Genomic DNA, 21,483 nt, shown 5'->3' on the forward strand with positions numbered 1-21,483 from the left:
TTTCTGAATGTGTGTTTAAATTGTATATAGTGCACTTTCAACATCTTTATTCAATATCAAGCACTCTTTGATCCCAACACGATAGAGCAGTTCTCAAATCAGTTCTCAGCATCGGAGGTGTTTCATGGAGTGCGTGAGAGGCATCCGATTACATGGGGAATTAATTTAGGCTGAAATGGTTAGTAGTACAGCTGGGTATTAGTTGTGATGTTAGTTTTTCATACAGAAATCTTCTGTTCACTAGTACAGAGGCAGTAAAGGGATTAATACAATAAAAAAAGTTGTCTGGGAATGAGAAAAAGTGCATCCACAGCGAAGAGTATGAATTACCTAGAGGTTGTTTCAAGCAGCCAAGAATAATCTGCTAATACCTTGTACCTGGTTACTGCCAGAACAATCAAGGGTGCACTCAGCAAGTTGGCTTTACTACATGAGCGACAACATCAGCAGCTTTGATGTGGTTGCGCAGCCTTTCAACGAGGTTTGACAAACCGCTTCAGTAAGTGAAGCAAAGACCCAAAGCAGGAATTCCACTCTTCTGTTCTTCCAGGACTGAACTGAGGGAGTGTCAGATAATCTTTCCTGGTGTAAATTTACAAAAGAGGTTTTGTGTTTTTTTTAATATTCAAACAAATAAAACCACCATGCAGCTGCCGGTCAGTTTCTTTTTCATTCTGCAGTATTTTGACCTCTCTCCTGATCTCCTTTGACTCATCCCTTGGTGAGTTTATTGGGAGTCAACCCACTCCCAGGCTCAACCCTACACTACTCTTTATCTGTCCACAATATCACTATGCCATACAAAGTAATAGCACGGACTACGCACCTTTAAAGGCTGCCCTAAGAATTTATTCTTCTACCTTATTTCCCACACAGCCCACAATCTTCCTTGCTCCCCAATCCCAGTTTGGTGTCAGCTTTGAGACGACCTCCCAATGATAATGAGTTATATAAATGTATAACATTGGATTGTATAGACATAAACAATAGAGGTCTTTAAAATTTGAGGGGTTTTGACGGAGGGACAGGGCTTGAGGCGGAATCTATTCAGGAGGGAACTGGATAAATTCCTTAAATTGAGTCAGCTACAACAATAATAACACCTTGCATTTCTTTAGCGCCCGCCCTTCACATGAATAGGGTATGGGGAAAGGGCAGGTAAATGGAAATGAAAGGATTGGTCTTGAGGAAGCCGGCACAGACACGATGGGCTGAATGGCCTTCTTCTGTGCCATACATTTCTAGGTTTCTGCAGTTCTATGACATGTTCTCCTATTTTGTGAAAGTACCCATTACACTTTGCTCTCACTCTCAGGACCGAGGCTAATGTAGCGTATCTGTCTGTAGGCAGAACTCCACTTGTGCACTGAACTGAGCCCAGTGTGGGAGCAGCTGATGGTGCAGCTCCAGACTCCTGACTCCCATCACTACATACAGACACCACATCAAAGTGTAACCTTACCATTAAATTATACAGAGCACCATTTCGGACACCATGATTTCAAATGACAAAAACACATGAATTATTTATTGAACATTAGTGCCTTTCTCCAGCATTAAACCCACACAATATGCCCATAATATGTCTTGTATTAAATATTACACCTTTTATGTTGGGGAGACCCCTCAACAACAACAACAACAAGCTGGATTGAACAAGCCTCAAAGCGCTTCACAGGATAGACTGTGAAGCATAGTGACTGTGTATTTGTGGGGGGACGCCGCAGCCAATTTGGACTCAGTAATGTCCCTGCAAACAGCCATGAAGTGAATGATCAATTCTATTTGGGGGTTTGCTGGCCAGGACACTGGGAGAAAATAATAGCAGCTGTCTGTCTGCCCTGGAGACAATTTGAAGAAAGCTTAGCATCTTTGAAATGTGTGGAGTCTAACTGTCTGCTGGGGTGGGTGGGGGTGAGGAGGGGTGGGAGGGAGGGGGGCAGGGAGTAAAGAAGTAGGTTTGACACATTGAGTTCCCAGGAAATAAAACCCCAACAGCTAAATCAGGCCACTGAGCTGGTGTCTGTGCAGCTGGTACAGCGTTGGGACTGTCAGAGCTCATCATGTTTGACCTCACACTCAAGTTCACATTAACCCCTGCTTGTAAAACATTTCAGCACCACGCTGCTGCCTTTGACAGTACTGGAAATTTCAATCCAAACTTTATTGGTTTGGAGAAAAGCACCAAGACTACAGAGGCTACCCTTTGCCTTCACTTGAAGATTCATTTTATATTCTGTGAAGCACTTTGAGATGTTTCAATGATGTGTTAAGGCGCTATATGAAATGCAAGGATTATTATTACTCTTTGATACAATATCCCTAAATGTTATAGTTGTTGAGCATGTCGTGCCTGAAATTCCCACAATAAAATCCAAAATTAAATTTAGGAGACCGATTCCCTGTAGTTTTTATTTTAGGAATTGCTTCCCAAATTAAAACTGAATTTAAGATTTTTCCAAAATGTTGCAAAATCTTACATTTTGAAACCATGGTCTTAGGGCTAAGACCACACGCCACTGAATTTCTCAATAATTGAATGTTGAACACGCAGCTTAAATTGCAGAATTTTACACAAGAATAATTTATTTGCTCCCAGTGCACAAACTAAGAATCCTGAAATGCACATGTTGGTAATGATAGGGTAGAACAGTTTTTGAGGCGCTGTCCCAGGTGAAGGATTACAGTATAACTGTGAGTTGTTGTTGTAGAAACTCTGCCTATGTCTATATCTACTCAATTTACCTAACAATTCAGAGCATCCAGAATTTGACAAATTCTTAAATGCAGCCTTAATTTTGAAGCTGGATTTCTATAAAAACTTCTTAATTCTTTTCTTTACAGAGTAACAACTTCAAAATTAAAACCAAATTCACCATTTTGAGAAATTCTCTAAAATTCTATGGAAATAGATTAAATCCAGATGGAATTGCTCTCACAAATGGATCAGAGTGAGCATACAATGCAGGTTAAGAAACACCCTCATGAAATTAGTGAAGAGTATTAACAGTTGTGGCATCATCTCTTGCAAGCAAGAGGTAAATAAATAATGAGTAAATAATCATTCCAATTCATATAGTGCCTTATCACAATTTCAAAACATGTTAAAGCACTTTAGAGGAGTTACTGCGAATTGTAGTGATTCGTAGATGAAACAGGCATTGGTAAAGGACTGTATTCTCATTTGTAACAGATCTGGAAAAATATTCACTGGATGAGGATAGTTTCAATAGCTGCACATGGGAGAATAACTAAGAATTGAAGTATGTGTTGCACATTGTGTGTAAATGTCAAAAGTACTTGGATCAATAGATGGTTCTTAAAAGTCTCTGCAGGGGGAGAGGGTTGAAACACATTGTGTTGTGGTGTTAGTTGTTTAATATTTGGTAAAGCTGAGAAAGTGCTTTAGCTAAGTGTACATCACAAAGCAGATGCTCAGTGTCATATAATTCATCCATCTTTGTTCTAAAAACATAAACATTTTGGATGTATATTTATAATTTATACCCACAAGGGAAGTTCTTAGCTGTTTTGTTCAACTACAAAGCCCAGCTTATCTGTACACTACAGGGAATGACCACAGTATTGCTGGGGATTTGGCACCTTACATTATGTAATAATAGTCCATTAATCCTCTCTGCTCATTGCTGAATCTAGTTTGACAGCATGCATTAGAAAGAGGCATATGGCGTGTGAACTGTCTGCAGGAGTGAATCCATGGGAAATGCCCGCTGCACTCAGTAATTGTCGTTTCCATTAGGTGTTTCATTTCAGGTCTCATTTCGTGAATGTTCTGATAATTTGGTAAGACTGCTCATTAGTGACTTTGCCCTCCTTTCAGATTTCCCTAAACCTTGTGCCTGTAGAGGTGATTTATGTATTCAGTCATTTGGTGGCCTGGGCTCATTGTTGTGGTTAATCCACAGTGTAGATTACTGTAGCTAAACGGATAAAACGCTTTGGTAAAAAATCTTTTTGAATCAGACGTTTAAGGAAGACCATCTTCAGAGTTACCACACTCAGTGCTGGATAACAAGGTTTAAATTACAGTATTTCTTAACGGTATTCCTCAATAAGCAATCTGAATTGTGCAACGGCGATTCCTTCTGGCAATCAGAAGTATGTTAATCTTGAGGAGTACTTCTGGGACTACAGGAATTCCAGCGGGATTTCTTATTAAGGAATGTCTTTAAGACATAACGTAAATTAGATTCAACTGTAAGGTAAAGAGAAAGTGACTTATTTTATACATTGCTGCATTACACCGGTTGTTATTAAGAATGAGCTTCATCCAAATTCTGTGGTGAAATCTTATGAATTACAACAGTTGTAAAAGTGTTAAGTTGTTTGGGTCTGACTATTTTAGATGCAGGTACAAATGCCACACACATATAAAAATACAATAATCCTTGCATTTGATAAAAATGTCTCAAAGGCTTCACAGGATACACCGTGAAGTGTGGTGACTGTGTATTTGTAGGTGACTTTTATCCATTTATGGATAAAGTGCCCATCCCCAGTGTATATGGCCACTTTATGTGTCCTGCTTCCAGGTCCCATCCACCACACCCTGCACCCCCACCACACCCACCCTTCCATCTTGGTGCTAGCAGGTGATTGCCTGCTTTCTGTCGCTGGAATTCAACAACAAACACCCAACTGACTAAACAAAGGTGCCAGTTGCAAGGCATGACACATGTTTCCCTTCCTAGTCAAGCAGTACATGGAGAGAGCAAGCGATGATGAAAAAACAAAATCACAGGATGAATACTTCTATTAGGATAAGTTTTAAAAACAGAAAGAAGTAATAAACATTGACACATTTTTACTTTTCTCCACCTTGCTTTGGTTGGTTTGAAAAGTTTAATTTACTAATAATACGACTGACCAGTGACTTTGGGAAATTTGACCTGAAAATGAGCTGACTGATATGCAATGGTTGTTACGAATCCTCTTGTGTGCCTGCCTGTCTGTGTGCTATATTTATATCTTTATATCCACCTTTAGAGGGCCCCAGTATAGCACAGGTGAATCATCTGGCATCTCAGCAAGACTAAAGGGAGTCAAGCTCCTTTATAAGCTAAGGGAGGCAAACTGATAATGTAATGGACTAACTTCATGTCCCCTTCAACAGTTTGTATTTTGTTTGATTTTATTCGTTTTAAAGAATAGCTGACTTAGAATAATAATAATACATACCTTTCTCTTTACATGCTTAACGCCTGCCCCATGTCCTTGGCTCTTGTCAACCTGCGCCTAATGCTCTCTGGAATAAGATAAGCAGGATGGGTCCCTCCAGGGAGGGAATGCACATTCCATTCTGAATACAGGGAAATTTCCCTGTGAAATTTCCCTATGTTGGTGGCTTACCTATGTGGAGATCTCAGTCTGGTTTGGATACTCTTAAGTATGGGAATGGGTTTCCGCATGTGTCAGACATCGATCTATTAAAAGAGACTCAAATACTCGGTTTGAGTAACTATACACAGGTCCTTTTTTAGTAGCTGATCATCCAAAGCCAGAAGAACCTCAATCCATACAGTAACATTACTGATGCAACCAGCCCGGCATCCGATGTGCCTTTGCATGTACAAACAGGATGGGGTCGATAACAGATGGAATTGCATACCACATCTGACACAGAATGTGTGTGTATTTAAGTGAGTAAATGTCTCTGCAATGCACGAAGCTGTAATTCAGCTCTCTTACACTGTCACACTCTCACCTCTAAACCGCCCCACCCCCCCCCCCCCCCCACCCTACACCGCCAAATCAATGACTATTTGATAAAAGCAAGAATCAGCATTTTGAATATTAAACTTAATCATTGTTATTTTTATTGTAATAGTAAGCACTATTCTGTGTTGTTTCCTTTGTTCTCCTCTTCCGCTGATACTCATATAATAGAGCAATCTTGCCTTTTGTGGTGTATCTCTGCCATTCGTTCTCTGAATTCAAAGTGCAGCCTGAAATCAAAGTGCAGCCTCAAAGCACTTATAGGTGTCAAAGCATGAATGCAGAAAGCTCCATCAAGTAAATGTGTGATGAGATGACTAGTTAACAAATGCCTTTCTGTCAGGTCCTGGTTTAGAGCTAATGCAAGCTGAGCTCCCCGGTTAGAAACAATAAAGATACTGTCAGATGATACAGCTCAAGTTTCAAAATAATTTCCGAACAATGGAATAAATTAGTTATTGTTATTTATAAAAGTCATCAATGTTTGCAGCTAGCATTTATATATCGTAATAACAGCAATAATAGTATAACATTAAACATTTGTTTGTTTATTTACAAAAACACAGTATTACTGCACGAACAGTGTTAAATATACTCTTTGTGTTTCAAACACTGGAGCACAGAGTTAAAACTTTGAAGCCATCTGTGTTTTGCAGAAAGTCAAACTGATTTACAGCAACATAGTCTGCTGCGACTTCCTTGGCAGGGCAACTTCAATGAATAGAAACCGTTAACAGAATGCAGCAATAAATTGAGGGTTCTGCCAGTTAAGAGGAAGTTAGCGGTAAAACTGGGAAGAAGGAGAAATTTATCAACAATTTCCTTGTTCGCTACATCCTAAAACAATGATTATTTTTCTATTGAGGCAGTCAGACTGATGAGTGATCTGCGACAATTTAAGACATCCGTGAATCTGTGTGAGATTCAAATCACAAAGGACAAGCAGCCCGAGACTTTCTTGTTTCTCCAGCTTTGATGGAAGATGCATGTAATGTCACAAGCCCATTGAGATCAATTGGATGAATGGCGTAGTTAGTGGGTGTAAGATTTGTGCTTGTAACATGAATACAAATGGAAGTAATTTGTGTGTAAGACTGGCTCAGTTGGTAGCCCTCTCGCCTCTGAGTCAGAAGTTTGCAGTTTCAAGCCCCATGTTGGAACTCACATAGTCTAGGTTGACACTGCATGGCAGTGTTGGGGGAGGCTGCATTATTGGAGGTGCTGTCCTTCGGGTGAGACATTTAAATTGATCTCCCCTCTGCCTGTTTATAATAATAATAATACTTGCATTTGATATAGCACCTTATCACATCTCAATACACTTCACAGAAAATATTGTAAAGTGAATTCACTGTATATTTTGTGGGTAAAATGCAGCAGCCAATTGAGCACAGCAGTGTCCGACAAACAGTCGTGGTTTGAGTGAATAATAATAATGATTTTTTTAAGGGATTATTACCCCTGCAAAGCAATCTGTCAATAAATAAATAATAGATATATAATAAACAATTTTGTTTAGGTGAACCTTAAGGATTCCGTGGTGCTATTCGACCAGAGAAGAGAGTTTCTCTTGATGTTCAGGCCAACAATCCTCCAAATAAAATTAATCATTTACTTCATGGCTGTCTGTATAACATAGCTGTGCACAAATTGGTTACTGCTTTAACCAACAAACTGCACAGTCAATGCATTGCAGTATATTGTGTGAAGGGCTACGAGATGTCCTCTCGATGTGGTGAATGGCGCTAAATCAAATGTAAGAATTATTACAGTAATAAACTATGACTTTGCTGTGAGGACAGACGTCCTGTGGAATCGAATGATATCTGCTCAAGACAGTATTGGAGGAGACTTATTGGAGTTAGTGCAGAATTGAAATAGTATTGGATTCATTTGTGAATTGCATTTGTATTGTGGTTTCTAATTGGATTGTATCCACATATAAAACAATGCACTGTAAGATGACAGATGCACGATTGCTATATACCCTCCTCTCCTGACTTACCCTCGGATGCGATTCCATAGATTCTGGTCACTTTCCAATAGATCATTCTTCATGTGCAAGCTTACCACGAGCTCTTTCTAATTTACATTGGCATTTTGCCAGCAATGACAGAGCTACCGTGAAACATCAGAGCAATAAAATATAACATACGACCGTAAGCCTCCACTTTAAGCCAAGACAAATCCTGCCACCCTCCCAGATAAGATATTCCTGTAGCGACTGCACTGTCCCAGAGACTGGGGTAAAAAAATCACTTCTTTTGAACTATATCAATTTGAATACAAAACATTAGCTATTTTGTGTGCACAGAACAACTCAATTCTCCCTTTTGTTTTGTCATTTATTCCCTTGAAGCACCGAGGCTTGCTGAGCTACAGTGCAACAGACCTTCTGGTGCTGGTCCAAGAGAACATTCTTCATTTGTGAGTCTTGCTTAGCTCAGTCCAGTATTATAATCCTTGCATTAGATATCAGGCCTATAATGTCAAAATATCTCAAAGCCCTTCACAGGGAATTGCTACTCTGTCTCACTTCACCAACTGTGTAGGGCCTTGGTGAGACTGCACCTGGAGTATTGTGTGCAGTTTTGGTCTCCTTATTTAAAAAAGGACATACTTGCCCTAGAGGGGGTGCAGCGTAGATTCACTCGGTTAGTTCCTGGGATGAGGAGACTGACCTATGAGGATAGGCTGAATAAACTAGGGCTATATTCACTAGAGTACAGAAGAATTAGGGGGGATCTTATTGAAACATATAAGATTCTTAAAGGGCTGATAAAGTAGACACTGAGGGTCTGTTTCCTCTGGTAGGAGAATCTAGAACCAGGGGTCACAGTCTTAAAATTAAGGATCAGCCTTTTAGAACAGAGTTGAGGAAACATTTCTTCACTTAGAGGGTAGTGAGTTTATGGAATTCACTACCCCAAAAGGCTGTAGATGCTCAGTCCTTGAACATCTTCAAGGCTGAGACTGATAGATTTTTAAAAAATAGAGGGATTAGGGGATATGGGGATAGGGCAGGTAATTAGAGTTAGGTCTGAAGATCAGCCATGACCTTATCAAATGGCGGGGCAGGCTCGAGGGGCCGAATGGCCTACTCCTGCTCCTAATTCTTATGTACTTATATATCTCTGCAGGGTCCTCTCTGAATCATTTCCTTTCAAAACTGAGGAGCCCTAGCTTGCCTAATTGTTGTTCATAGCTAATTCCTCTAATCATCCTCGTTGCTCCTCTGTGCATTGTCTCTAAGGCTGAGGAGCTCCCTTATCTTGTGGGTACTTGATCTGTACGGAGATGTCTAGGTGTGGCTGACTAGAGCACTGTTCAGCTTTGGAAAAAAACTTCTAATAATACTATTTCTTGCATTTGATATAAGCTCCTTATCATGTCAACAAAACATCACAAAGTGCTTCACAGGATTTACTGTAAAGTTCAGTGCTCCCTCTCAGCGATGTCGTCCGCACACATGGGGTCAACTTCCACATGTCTGCAGATAACACCCAAATCTACTTCTCCTCCTCCAGCTGCGACGACTCCCAGTCCGCTGATGTCCTGTCAGCTTGTTTAACGGACATCAAGGTCTGGATGAGCGCAAATTTCCAGCAGCTGAATTTAAACTTAATCACTGTCGGCAAGACGGAAGCCATACTCTGTGGCTCCCATCAACGTTTTTTTCTCCTGTGGGTCTGAACTCTCAACAGCCCCCCCACCGGGCTCTTTCTCAGACTCACCGAACCCATGCGCAACTTAGGCATCAGGTTCGATCCTCAGCTTTCCTTTCTACCCCACATCCGTTCCTTGACCAGGACGGCTTTTTTCCACCTCTGTCACATTGCCCGACTCCGTCCTTACCTCACAACCAAAGCAGCCAGAACCCTCGGCCACTCCTTCATCACTTCCCGGGTGGACAATTCCAATGCCCTCCTGGCTGGTCTTTCCAGCTCCACCATACACAAAATTGAACGAATTGAAAACTCTGCCGCCTGGCTACTCACCTGTACAAAACTCCTTAGCGCCATCACACCAGTCCTAGCCAGGCTCCACTGGCTCCCAATTACTGAACGGATCGATTTCAAGATCCTCACTCATTTTCAAATCGCTTCATGCCCCGCACCTCTCTACCTCTCCGACCCTACTCCACCATTCACTACCTCCACCCTCCTGTTTGTCCCTCGTTTCTCGCTCCACCATCAGCCACTATGCCCTGAAACTCTGGAACTCTCCCCTCAATACCTCCAATTTGCCCCTTCCCTCCCCACTTTCAAATCCAGCCAAAAGACCTTCCTGTTCAATTGTGGTTACGGTCACCTCCCCACTCCCTCTCCCCCTGGCTCAGGGTCAGACTTCACCACTGTCAAGCACTCCAGGACACTACCCTGCATGAAGGGCGCTATATAGATGCAAGATATTGTTGTTGTAGTGACTGCATTTTGTAATTGAACACAGAAGCCAATTTACACGAGACACCAGGAGAAACACCTTTTTTTTTGAACAGCACTATGGCATCTTCAGAAGATCTTGGTTTAACATTTCATCCGAACGACAGCACCTTTGACAATGCATCGTGCCATCAGCATTGCACTGGCGAGTCAGCCTGGACTACAAGCTCAAACTCTCAGTGTAGGGCTTTTGTCCACAACCATCTGACTCGGAGGCAAGAGTGTTACCAACTGAGCTCAGCTGATATTTACTTCTGGGTAACTGAACTCAACTAATTTAGCAATGGAGCCCAACATCCTATTTGTCTTGTTTATTGCTGCCTCACACTGTTCTGACACAGTGAGTGATGAGTCAGCTAACACCCCTACATCTGTTTCTGCTTCCACCCAAATATCAAGTTCTATTCCATCCATGGAACAAATGCGGTTCCTATTCTTACTTCCTATATGCAGTATTTTGCATTTAGCTGTACTGAACATGTTTTGTTCAGCTGGGTGTCTGACACATGTGGAAACCATTACTATGTTTAAGAATATCCAAACCAAACAGAGTTCTATGCATCTCACCTACACATGGAAATTTCAGAAATATTTATTGGAAGGCATACTTTCTCCCTTGAGGGATGCATCCTGCTTATCTAATTCCAGAGGGTACTAGGCACAGGTTGGCTAGAGCCAATACTTGGGGACTCCAGAGTGTGTGTTGAGACACTACTGGTGTCAAACCAACTAAAACTGCAAAGCTTATCATTGAAATCACTGTCTGACAAGCTTTCCCGCTGCTTGCCCAACTAGGACCAACCTAAACCTTAGAGCTTTGGTTTGTAGGGTTAACAGGGACTAAGTGAAAAAAATGTCAGGTCTGCCTTCTCAATTGCAAGAGATGAGCCAGCCTGGCTGGGCTATCATCAGCAGTGCCCTGGAGTACCTTGGATCCGCCTGGCTCAGGAACTGGATTACCGAGACTGCCACAGAGGGTTGGCTCGATTCTGACATTCTGTTGCCAAACAATGTCAACATGGAGCCAGTTCAGCTCCAAGGCGACCCCATTGACCTATCCACACCCCCCTCCCAAGGAGGATAGCTGTAAATGAACATCATTTGACAATCATCAGCCCATGTGCATATGCTTCCAAAATCTCTCTGTAGGATCTTTGTTGCTTCTTCGGATCCTACAGTTCCTCCCAATTGATGTCGCCTGCAAATTGAATTACCTTATACTAGGTCTGCAAATCCGGATCATTAGCTCACTTCTTCTGCGAGTATCGCAAATTGGATCCCACCATCAACAGTCCTGCATCAACAGGGCCGCTACAAGAAGTGAGAATCGTTTATTTCCAGTGATATGCTGACCAGATGTAATTTTCAATAGTCTGGAATTACTTCATAACTGGGCCAACAAAGGGTTACTGTTAATACCCACAGTTTGTAAAAAAGATAAACCTAGCATTACTCTGGTGAGCAGGCTTGCAACCATTATTTGCAAAATGAAAACTCTGTGAAGGTGCGGTTCGTGAAGTTAACAGAGAAAAGTTTAATTGGCACCACAGGAGACTTGGTTTCTGGTCTGCACTTGAAACACTTTATTTTAAGGCTCTGGGCAGTTGTCTGTAGCAGCACAATAATTTTTTTCGTTAGTGCTTTACCATTTGCTGTCAGTTATTTTTTTCTCCCTGGGTCTCTGAGCAGGATGTGGCTGGCCTCCACACGACCACCTACCAGCTACTGAGGCACATTTCTTATGAAACTGTCTGCGATCCACAGGAATGTGCCATTACATCAGCACAAGTCAAGCCACGTGACCGTCTTGAAATGGTCCCTTATAAGTTGTTCAGTTGGAAACTACTACAGTCTGGGAGGTAAACAAGGTGGTTTTACCAGTGAATTCATACGGGCACTGGATACGTGTTTGTGCCTGGTACACATTACACTCCCAAAGCTTCTGCTTGGGAAAGTATGGCCCACTGCGTGCCTGTCTCCCTGCCATAAATATTTTAGAAACTGCTACACTATCTGTCATTAGAAATTAACATAGACATCAGAATATTATTACAATCCCCATGGGAATGTCAGCTCAGCTGTCAGCTCTCTACTTATCAGCACGTCGGAATACTTCAAAAACTTCTGGCTGCAGCACACTGCTCAAAACTGAAGTGACTTTACTTTTAACCGTGTCATTCACTCATTTCTCTCTTCTCCTCCCCTCGCTTCAGCGGAGTACATTTCAGAGCTCTGCATTTTCTCAATCAGAGCTTTTGGTGAGTGGCAATTTTTTTTTTTGGTTCTCATGAATTCTCACGTCTCTTCTGAAGAGGCCGATCGTGCTGGGTTTATGGGTTGCCCTGGTACTTTGCTAAAGTGGCCATTCTTCATGTCTGAGCCACTGAGTGAGAATTGGCAGGTTATTTAACCAAGTGGGAGAATTAACAGCTGTAACAGATACTGCCTTCATCTGGCATATATCAATCCTATAATAATAATCCTTGCATTTGATATAGCGCCTTATCGTGTCATTGAGGTTTCAAAGTGCTTCACATAATGTACTGTAAAGTGAATTGACTGTATATTTTGTGGGTGAAACATGGCAACCAATTGCACACAGCAGTGTCCCACAAACAGTCGTGGGTTGAGCAGCCAAATTATTATTATTATTTATTACCCCGGGAAAGCGAGCTGCTAATCATCTAACAACCGTGTTCCTACTTACTGCTAGGTAAACAAAGGTGTGTGGGTTAAGATTTCACCCTGCCCTGGAAATCGAACCCGGATTCTCTCATTTAAGAGGCGAGTGCTCTGACCTCTACTCTGCAGGACTCCACACATCTACACATGGGCACTTTCCAGCAGGAGTCACTGGAGAGCAATCAGGACTGAGTAACCTCAGCTGATTGCTTTTCTTCCTACACCTGAACCCAGGGAAATGAAGCTCTTTAGAAGACCCTGACTGCTGTACCAGCTGCGATCAGCCAAACATAATGTCTGAACCAGTTCCCCGATGTTCATTAAGGTTATTTTGGATACATTCTCACTATTTTGTCTTTCCCGGAGAATCTTCTTTTTGTGGAATTTCATGTAGTTGTGCCTTAGAATAGTTTCGTGACCAGCTCAATCGCTTCTCCAGCTGCTGCAGAAATGTAAAGAAACATCCACAAGAGCATGCCTCAGCCTCCTTACCACAGAATGTTCCAGGAAGAAAATGTTTTTAATATTGGCAACTATGTCTTTAATAGTAGCCCCTTTTATTTATTATCAAAACACCCAACTGAAAAAGCAACTGTAAGCAGCAGAAAGTTAACTGTTTGCTGATTCACGCCATTCAGACCACTATAGCTGAATCACATGAGAAATCACACATTTCTCAATCCAACTTCTCAACTAACCACATGCAGAATACATCTCCCTTTTCCTCTACACACCAGACTGGATCTCCAAATGTTACTACAGGAGAGAATTCCAAGCTCATACATAAACTTTACTTGCATCTGAATCTGCAAAGAAATACAAACTGAGTCGTTTGCCTGCTTATTTTGGTCTTCAAAAACACAACTGTCCAAATTACACTTCTTAAGGATTTAGTGATCTTGTTTTGGGCAGGATTTAGAGTAATTAATTTTTGTAATAATGTCTGATTCTCTGCGCCCGATGTGTTTTATTAACTGGCTCGGTTGCTATAGAAGCAATCTACTCAATAATAACTGTGCAAGGACAACAACTGTTGCTGGAGAATGGCTGGTAAAGTTCAATTGCAAGTTTTTATTACAAATGTAAAATTAAAGGAAAGCATCAATGTATTCCTGTCCAGCATTTGCCACATCCCTTGAAAATTTGTAGCTATGCATAATTAGGGAGATAGGGAATCACAAGTCGGCCTGTTCCTTGTCCCATCGCATTGAACGTGGCAATGACTGCTTTTTTCCCCATGTTAGCACAATACATCTCAGTTAAACACAAGCATTTGTTGCAGTGAAATTCAGTCACATTTTCTAACCCTTTGAGAAATGCAATGGCAATTCTGTTTCAGTCAGACTAAACGCAATATTTAAATTTTTTCACTCTGGTCCAGAACTCATCCTGTGAAGTGCTTTGAGATGTCTTGATAACATGATAAAGCGCTATATAGCAAATGCAAGGATTATTATTATTAGTAACTCAAGATTCCCAAGTCCTCTCTCGCACCAAGGTTTTATCTTCTGCATCCTGGCTCGGCTCCATTAACTCTCCATCCCCTAAATGCATCGAATTCCAGATCCTCAATCACACTTTCAAATTCCTCCATGGCCTCAACTTACCGTACCTATGCGACCTTCCAACTGCATCTGCTTCCTCTGCTCAGCATATAGTCTGATTCATGTGTCTCACTAAACCCGTCCTACCATCAGTGTAGTGGGAAAGCTTTCAGCCATTCTATCCCTGTTCTCTGGATCCCAGGATCCCCCACAATTCCCGCTCCTTCCCTGCCTTCAAACCCCTCAAGACATATCTTTTCAAACACTATTTATTATGGGTTGGCATTATAATAATAATCCTTGTATTTGATATAGCACCTTATCACGTCTTTGAGACGTCTCAAAGCACTTCACAGAATTTACTGTAAAGTGAATTGACTGTATATCTGTGGGTGAAACGCAGCAGCCAATTGTGCAAAGCAGTGTCCCACAAACAGTCGTGGATTGAGTGACCAAATTTCTTTAATTTATTTTGAAGGAATTGTTACCCTGGAAGAGCAATCCGCTAATCGACTAACAACCGGTTTCCTACTTGCTACTAGGTAAAGAGGCATGTGGAGTAAGGAAGCTTACCTAATGTTTCATCCTGCCTGGGAATTGAACCCAGGTCCTCTTGCTCGCAAGTCGAGTGTTCTAACCCCTTGACTACAGGACTCCACTTGTTAAAAACATAGTTTGCCTTGTTTTATATTATTCCCCTGATTACTCTCTTTGCTGGACTTCTCCATCTGCATTTCCAGAAATCTCAATTAATAACCAGTGATGAGATGATTTTCCTCCAGATTTTCCTCCTCTTCTTGGAGGCTCGACTGAAATTGGGAAGTCAACCTATAAGGAATCCCTCACACAAATTTGCACCCTGCAACTAGACAGCTCAGGGTGTTGGAGCTGCAATGGGCCATGGATTATAATGATAAACTCATTGAAACAATGACTATGCTTATATCAGTTACTGCTGCAATTGAGTAGCTCAAAACTCAATGAAACCTGAATGAACAGAAACAAAGCTGCTGTGAGATCTCGTACCAGTGAAAGCTGATCCTGATTCAATACCAGAACAAAACAAGGGCAGACTTGATTTACACTAATCCCAACCATCAGGTTTGCGTTCCAATAATTACTCCCAACTCACTGATTTTTGTCATATGTTTATATATTCCTTTTTGAACTTCATGTTACCTCCCTCCAGCCAAGACTGTTTGGGCTACAGACTTCACAATTCTACGCCTTATCAGAGAAGAGGTTCCATCAATCAATGCAGTGCCCAGTAGTACTGCATGCAACTTTCTCCAGATACAGAGAAGGAACAAAAAATATTAACAGGGTATCCTGTACTGCACTCACCATAGGTCATTAGTGTGATAGCATTGGAGCTCTGTATTGTATTGGTTAGAGCATTTGCCTTGCAAGCGAGAGGACCCAGGTTCGATTCCCAGGTGGGGCAAAAGATTTTTTACTCCACACGCTTCTGTTTACCTACCAGTAAGTAAGGAAGCTCGTTGTTAGTCGATTGGCAGATCCCTAGAATTAATAATAAGTAATTTGGCCACTCAATCTATGACCATTTGTGGGACACTGCTGTACTCAATTGGCTGCCGCTTTTCACCCACAAAATATACAGTCAATTCACTTTACAGTAAGTATGAAGTGTTTTGAGCAGTCTCAATGACGTGATAAGGCGCTATATCAAATGCAAGGATGATTATTATTGTCATGGTTACTCAGATGCCAAAGGACAAGACCATCCACCCTCCACAAGTGCAGGGCCAGAAGAAAGAGGGGGGAAGGCAGCTATTTTATTTAGATCCGATGTAGGCTTATGACTTGAATAACCATGCTACCTTATCTAATAACATTATTATCCCTCTGTTTCTCATATACAACATATCAGTATTGATTGTAACCTGGTAAATGAATTTAGAAGCAATTGCCGGTGTAACACCCAGCTTGCTCATCAATATTCCTTCTGTGTGGCACAGAAGACACAGCAACCACTTTCCAGCTGATTTAGAACACAAATGTACCAAATAGTTTTATTTTCACTTCACACATACATAATGTACAAAACAAAAGCAAATAGCTGAAGTAGGCTATAGTCCAGTAGCCATCTCTGCAAAAAAATACAGGCTGCTTAGAAACAAAACATCCAGTCAGTCCAAACAATATTTTAGTATGTTTAAAGTTTTTGAATTAGCAATTTTCCTGCACAATTATGGCTTTTAAAGGAGAGTATCCACCTACTGTGGGGCATGTAATACTGCATGTAAGAATAGCAGTAAATGACTGAACTGACTTTACATTGCTTTTAAATCTGTTTTAAATTACAATTCAAAACACAAATCAATTTACAATGCGTCACAAAAAAACAATACCAAACTTTTGTTACTCTTATTAAATGCAGCAATAAACTATAGTGGAATAAAATAGCAAATCTCATAGAGGATGAACATTGTTTTAGTACTGTGTAATTAAACCGCTTTGCTGCCATTTAAAAGGTTTAGAACACGAGTCCAACCTGATATCCTAACTTTACAGATTGTTAAAGTAACATCGTCACTTTGGGTGTATACACAAATAAGCCACATTTTCATTATCCAGTGTATTCAAAATATCACTCACAAATAAATGTAATGCTATAATGAGGAAGNAAAAAAAGAGGGTGACTTATTAATATCATACTCTCAACTCTGCAATGAAAAGGCTACATGACAATCTTATATTTTATTATTACTGAAATTGAGATGAACTGAGCTATCAGGATACTTGGCTGTTTAAAGGTAAGGTCTTGAATCTGACAGCTACAGTTAAATCTGAATAAAGGGTCGTGCATTTAAGTTCCTTTGTCATGTTTAACACGGCGGTAGATTTGTCTGGCTCAAGTCAGTCATAATGTCAAACTATGTCAAATTGGAGTGGCAGAACTCTGAATATGCTGTGCAATGGGATGGTCAAGAATAGCCCAAGGATGTGATCAGGTCTGAACCCATTCCTGACCAGTTTATACAGAAACTCTCAATATGGCACGAATTCTGGCAGCTATTTCTGTTTGAAAGTTAATTAATACCACAGGTGTTGGCTACGATAAATGAAAATATTTTCAGATTTCCACAAGCATGACATCAGCAGATGCAAGGAATGCATTCTTCTCCGTCTCCGGTCAGACAATTTCCTGCTCCCGTTTTCCCAACACTAAAATACTGTGGTGGGGTTACATTTAACATCTCCAGCTTTCTGACTTACCGCTTTAAAAATAAATAAAAATTGAAAAATTGTAGACCAATATTCCAGACCTGCACATCTGTGCTGATTTCTCTAGGAGTACTGATAGTCAGGCTTTCGTTCACGCAACACCGACTTTCACTGGGATACAGAAATGGTCAACAAGATCATCAGGAAGGACAACTTTCTTGTGACCTGTGGGTTCTACCATTTTTTGAAAGGCAAGGAGTCCTGCAGATAAAAAATTAAATTCCTTGGCAAATTTAGTAAAATCGAATGTTTGCCCCTAAAGGATCTTTACCTTGATTCTTTACTTCGGGTAAAGGGTATTTTTCAGCTCCGCAGGGATATGAGGCACCTTAAATGACCAAATACAAAGCCTGAACTGTCTTTCTAGCATCATAATAATTCCCATTATTAAACTAAGATGAAAATGAATTCTCACTTCACAATAAACATGTGGTATGAACAGAATAGGTCACTGAGTATAATATTTAAGATTTTCACTCATGAGGTTGGCTGGTACATAGTTAGGTCTTCATCAAGTAACCTCATTTGGGGAAATATGACTATTTCTATCTGGGTGGCCATAACCTATTCTCTTATCAGTGAAATAGAAGTATTTTATAGATTTTGTTACAATTATTAAATTGCATTTACTTTATGTGCACATCATTCATAGAATGCAACACATATGAATTTTTACTGCTTATACAAAAATAAGATCCAAGGTGTAACTAGAAATATAGGTCTGTACCTGTGAAGAGGATATAGAAACAGAAGCCCCTTTTTGATATGCGTTATTTACCTATTTTTAATAAACATTTGTATCAATTTAGCTCTAAACTTTTTCCCCAAATCATTTTTGGCCTTGTCATTAGGTATTCATTCCAGTCACAGATTTCTTGACCATTTTACCCTCCCGATCATTAAAACCATATATTTTCTTTATAATACATTGCAGCACAACACACCCTTCTATAATAAAACCTGAAAAACAAGATTGAATTGTTGGCATTATTGGCATCGGGCCAATAGTATACATTATTTTGCCAACTGAAATTACACTGATCTAGAAGAGTACACACCCTTTTACTAATGCTGCCTGCTGCTGATCAGAAAGACTTAGCTATTTAAGTGTGTTGTATTCCCCTTTCTTTTAACGAAAAGTGCACATAACGGGAAATGCAGGATTTAACATCTTCGTAATGCCCAAGTCCGCAAGAGACTTGCAATCCTATTAACATATTGTGAGATTCACAAAATATTGCATGCAATTCTTTCAATAGTCTGGTTTAAAATGTTAGCACATAATTAGATCAAATTAAAAAGGTAACTTTTTAGTAGACAAGACTGCAGATATGCTTCACATTAAGTTATGTAAAGTTAAAACAAAATTGGTATCAATTTCATTATAAAGACTTTAATATATTTTTTTAAATGTGGTTCACCTACAACGAGGTTAATAAATTTGAATTTAAATGGATTTTTGAATCAGGTTATATAGATGTCATCGCTTTGAAGCCCAAAAGCACATTTTCAGCCAGACATGAAAGCCTCACAAAACGTAGGTGCAGACCTTTATAATCTATGCTTGTAGCAGCTGGTTGACCAAATATGTATGAGATCATTTTCAAAAAGCAGCTCAAACCTTTGGGCAGGTCTTTGCTACAGTGACAACTGCTTCCCTGAATGCTAAGACGTCTAAAACACTAGTAAAATTTACAATGAGATTTGCAGATATACTGGTCTTATAGTTAGGTTGTCCAGGAAAGCCCATCTTGGGGGAAAAAGAAAATACAGCCATTAATTCAGCTCAAAACAACTGCACTTTGCAAAGACGTAGATAAGGCTGCAGGTATGCTTCATATTATGCTAAGTAAATTCAAACAAAATTGGCATCAATTTTATTATAAATGTCTTTCTTCATCAGTTTAAGTGATGAGGAGGGAATGGTTATGGTAAATAGACAAATAAGTATTAACACCAACTTGTATTAAATTATGTAAACATGTACATCTTCTGAGGTCAGAACAGAGATCCTCGTGTCCAAGAAGTTACTGAACCTGAAGCATGGTTCGGATCTGTTTAGAAGCTGTTTCGTCATTCAGGTGCCTTGTGGTATACCTATGGAATGTTGAACAGGAATCACATATTAAACAAAGGACTAACTAATCAGTCATGTTCAAAAGACTGGACAACACGCAGTTATTTTCACTACAGCAGTTTCATGCATCTGGACTGCTTGTGGGTGACATTAATTGAAAATATTAGACATTTGCCAAAAGACAGCCAAAGATTAAACATGCAAACTTACATCTGTTGAAGTGCTAAGATTACTAAAATCAAAACAACAGCCACAGCTCAACTACAGCAGTCACAATACAACTTGCACTTATTCTGCCTTCTACATAGGAAAACATGTCAAAGCACTTCACAGAGATGACATTGTCACCTCAAGGCTTGACTACGGAAACTCTCTCCTTGTCGGTCTCCCCAACTCTTCCCTTCAGAAGCTGTAGATCATCCAGAACTCTGCAGCTTGTGTCCTCTCCCGCACCAGTCTCTGTGACTTCATCACCCCCACCCTCGTCTGGCTCCAATAGCTTCCCATCCCTCAGAGGATAGAATTCGAAATCCTCGTCAGCGCCTTGGGACGTCCTCCCGAGGTGAAAGGCGCTATACAAATGTAATTTTGTTGTTGCTGTTGCCTCACTTTCAAGGCCCTCCATGACCTTCCCCCCTCCTACATCTCTGACCTGCTGACCCCCCTATCAACCTGTCCGCTCCCTCTGCTCAACAGGCTCCGGCCTGCTCTAGGTCTCCCTCCTAACATTGGTGGCCGGGCTTTCAACCTCTCTGCCCCCACTCTTTGGAAATCCATCCCACAATCCCTTCACCTCGCTCCCTCTCTTGCCTCCGTCAAGGCCCGACTCAAGAGCCTCCTTTTTGTCCGTGCCTTCTGCCACCCTCCTACCCCCTCTACCCTCCCCCATGCCAATCCTGGCCCCCAATGCTCGGGTCCTGATCCCTGATTGTTCAGTGCCTTGGGACGTCCTCCCGACGTGAAAGGCACTTTATAAATGTAATATTGCTGCTGTTGTTGTGGGAGGCAAAGCGGGGTGAGAGAAAGGAGACTGTAGCCACAGATAAAGAGGAGTTGTTTTTTTAATATGTTTTGAAAGCTGTAAGGGAGGTTGCAAGATGAGGGATCTGGAGCTGCGGAGGGTGAGGTAGGGATGAGATGGGTGACTTTATAGAGATGGAGAAAAGCAAATTTGGCCAAGAATCAGAGAAGAAGTTTAAAGAAGCTATATGAATAAAAAAAACTTACCTGAGTGCATTCAGAAGACCTTCCACATTGTTTGGTGGCTGCTCTTTCAACACTTTAATGCATCCTTTCATCTGAGAAGCAAAGGAAGCAGCTATTGGCCTGATTCAATGCTCAGCTGTAGTATCCCCACAAAGTTTTTAAATACTTAATTTTGCCATGGCCCAACTTTGATACCACAATTGCTCCATTAGACTATCAATATTGCATTCATAATTTTCAATGTGATGTACTATTGTGCCCTTTATTTGCCCAGAAGAATCTAAATAGGGTCCAACTCAAGACAAACAGCCATCCATCTCGCTATCACCCTCGCACAGTCTCTCCTGCATATTTGTTTCAAACATGCAGCTGACCAAAAGTAAAATGAACTAGCATTAAATTGTCCATAGTAAAGACCTGAGAGCAATCCTGAGAGCTGATAACTGCCAATCCACCAGAATATTACTGCATTCTATGCCACACTCTTATTTATTCATTTTTGCTCCACATAAGGGATAATTATTTTTCTCAGACATATTATTCTTAC

The 21,483-nt window shown here is 40.7% G+C and overlaps 1 protein-coding gene across 7 annotated transcripts in view; it reads right to left on the bottom strand.

Annotated features, from left to right (window-relative positions):
* Positions 1-17,267: 17,267 nt before the first annotated feature.
* The window catches only part of cyria (CYFIP related Rac1 interactor A), a 117,314-nt gene continuing 113,098 nt past the window's right edge, over positions 17,268-21,483 (bottom strand). For all 7 annotated transcript variants that reach the window (XM_042333094.1, XM_042333093.1, XM_007897060.2 and 4 more), the window contains 2 exons: positions 20,958-21,028; positions 17,268-19,750 (listed from right to left, as the gene is read on the bottom strand). In XM_042333094.1, the coding sequence (XP_042189028.1) occupies positions 19,681-19,750; positions 20,958-21,028 (141 nt within the window). In that variant the 3' untranslated portion in view covers positions 17,268-19,680. The remainder of the gene's footprint in view (positions 19,751-20,957; positions 21,029-21,483) is intronic.

This window comes from Callorhinchus milii, unplaced genomic scaffold, assembly GCF_018977255.1.
Source record: "Callorhinchus milii isolate IMCB2004 unplaced genomic scaffold, IMCB_Cmil_1.0 Scaffold3, whole genome shotgun sequence".
NCBI classification, from domain to species: domain Eukaryota; kingdom Metazoa; phylum Chordata; class Chondrichthyes; order Chimaeriformes; family Callorhinchidae; genus Callorhinchus; species Callorhinchus milii.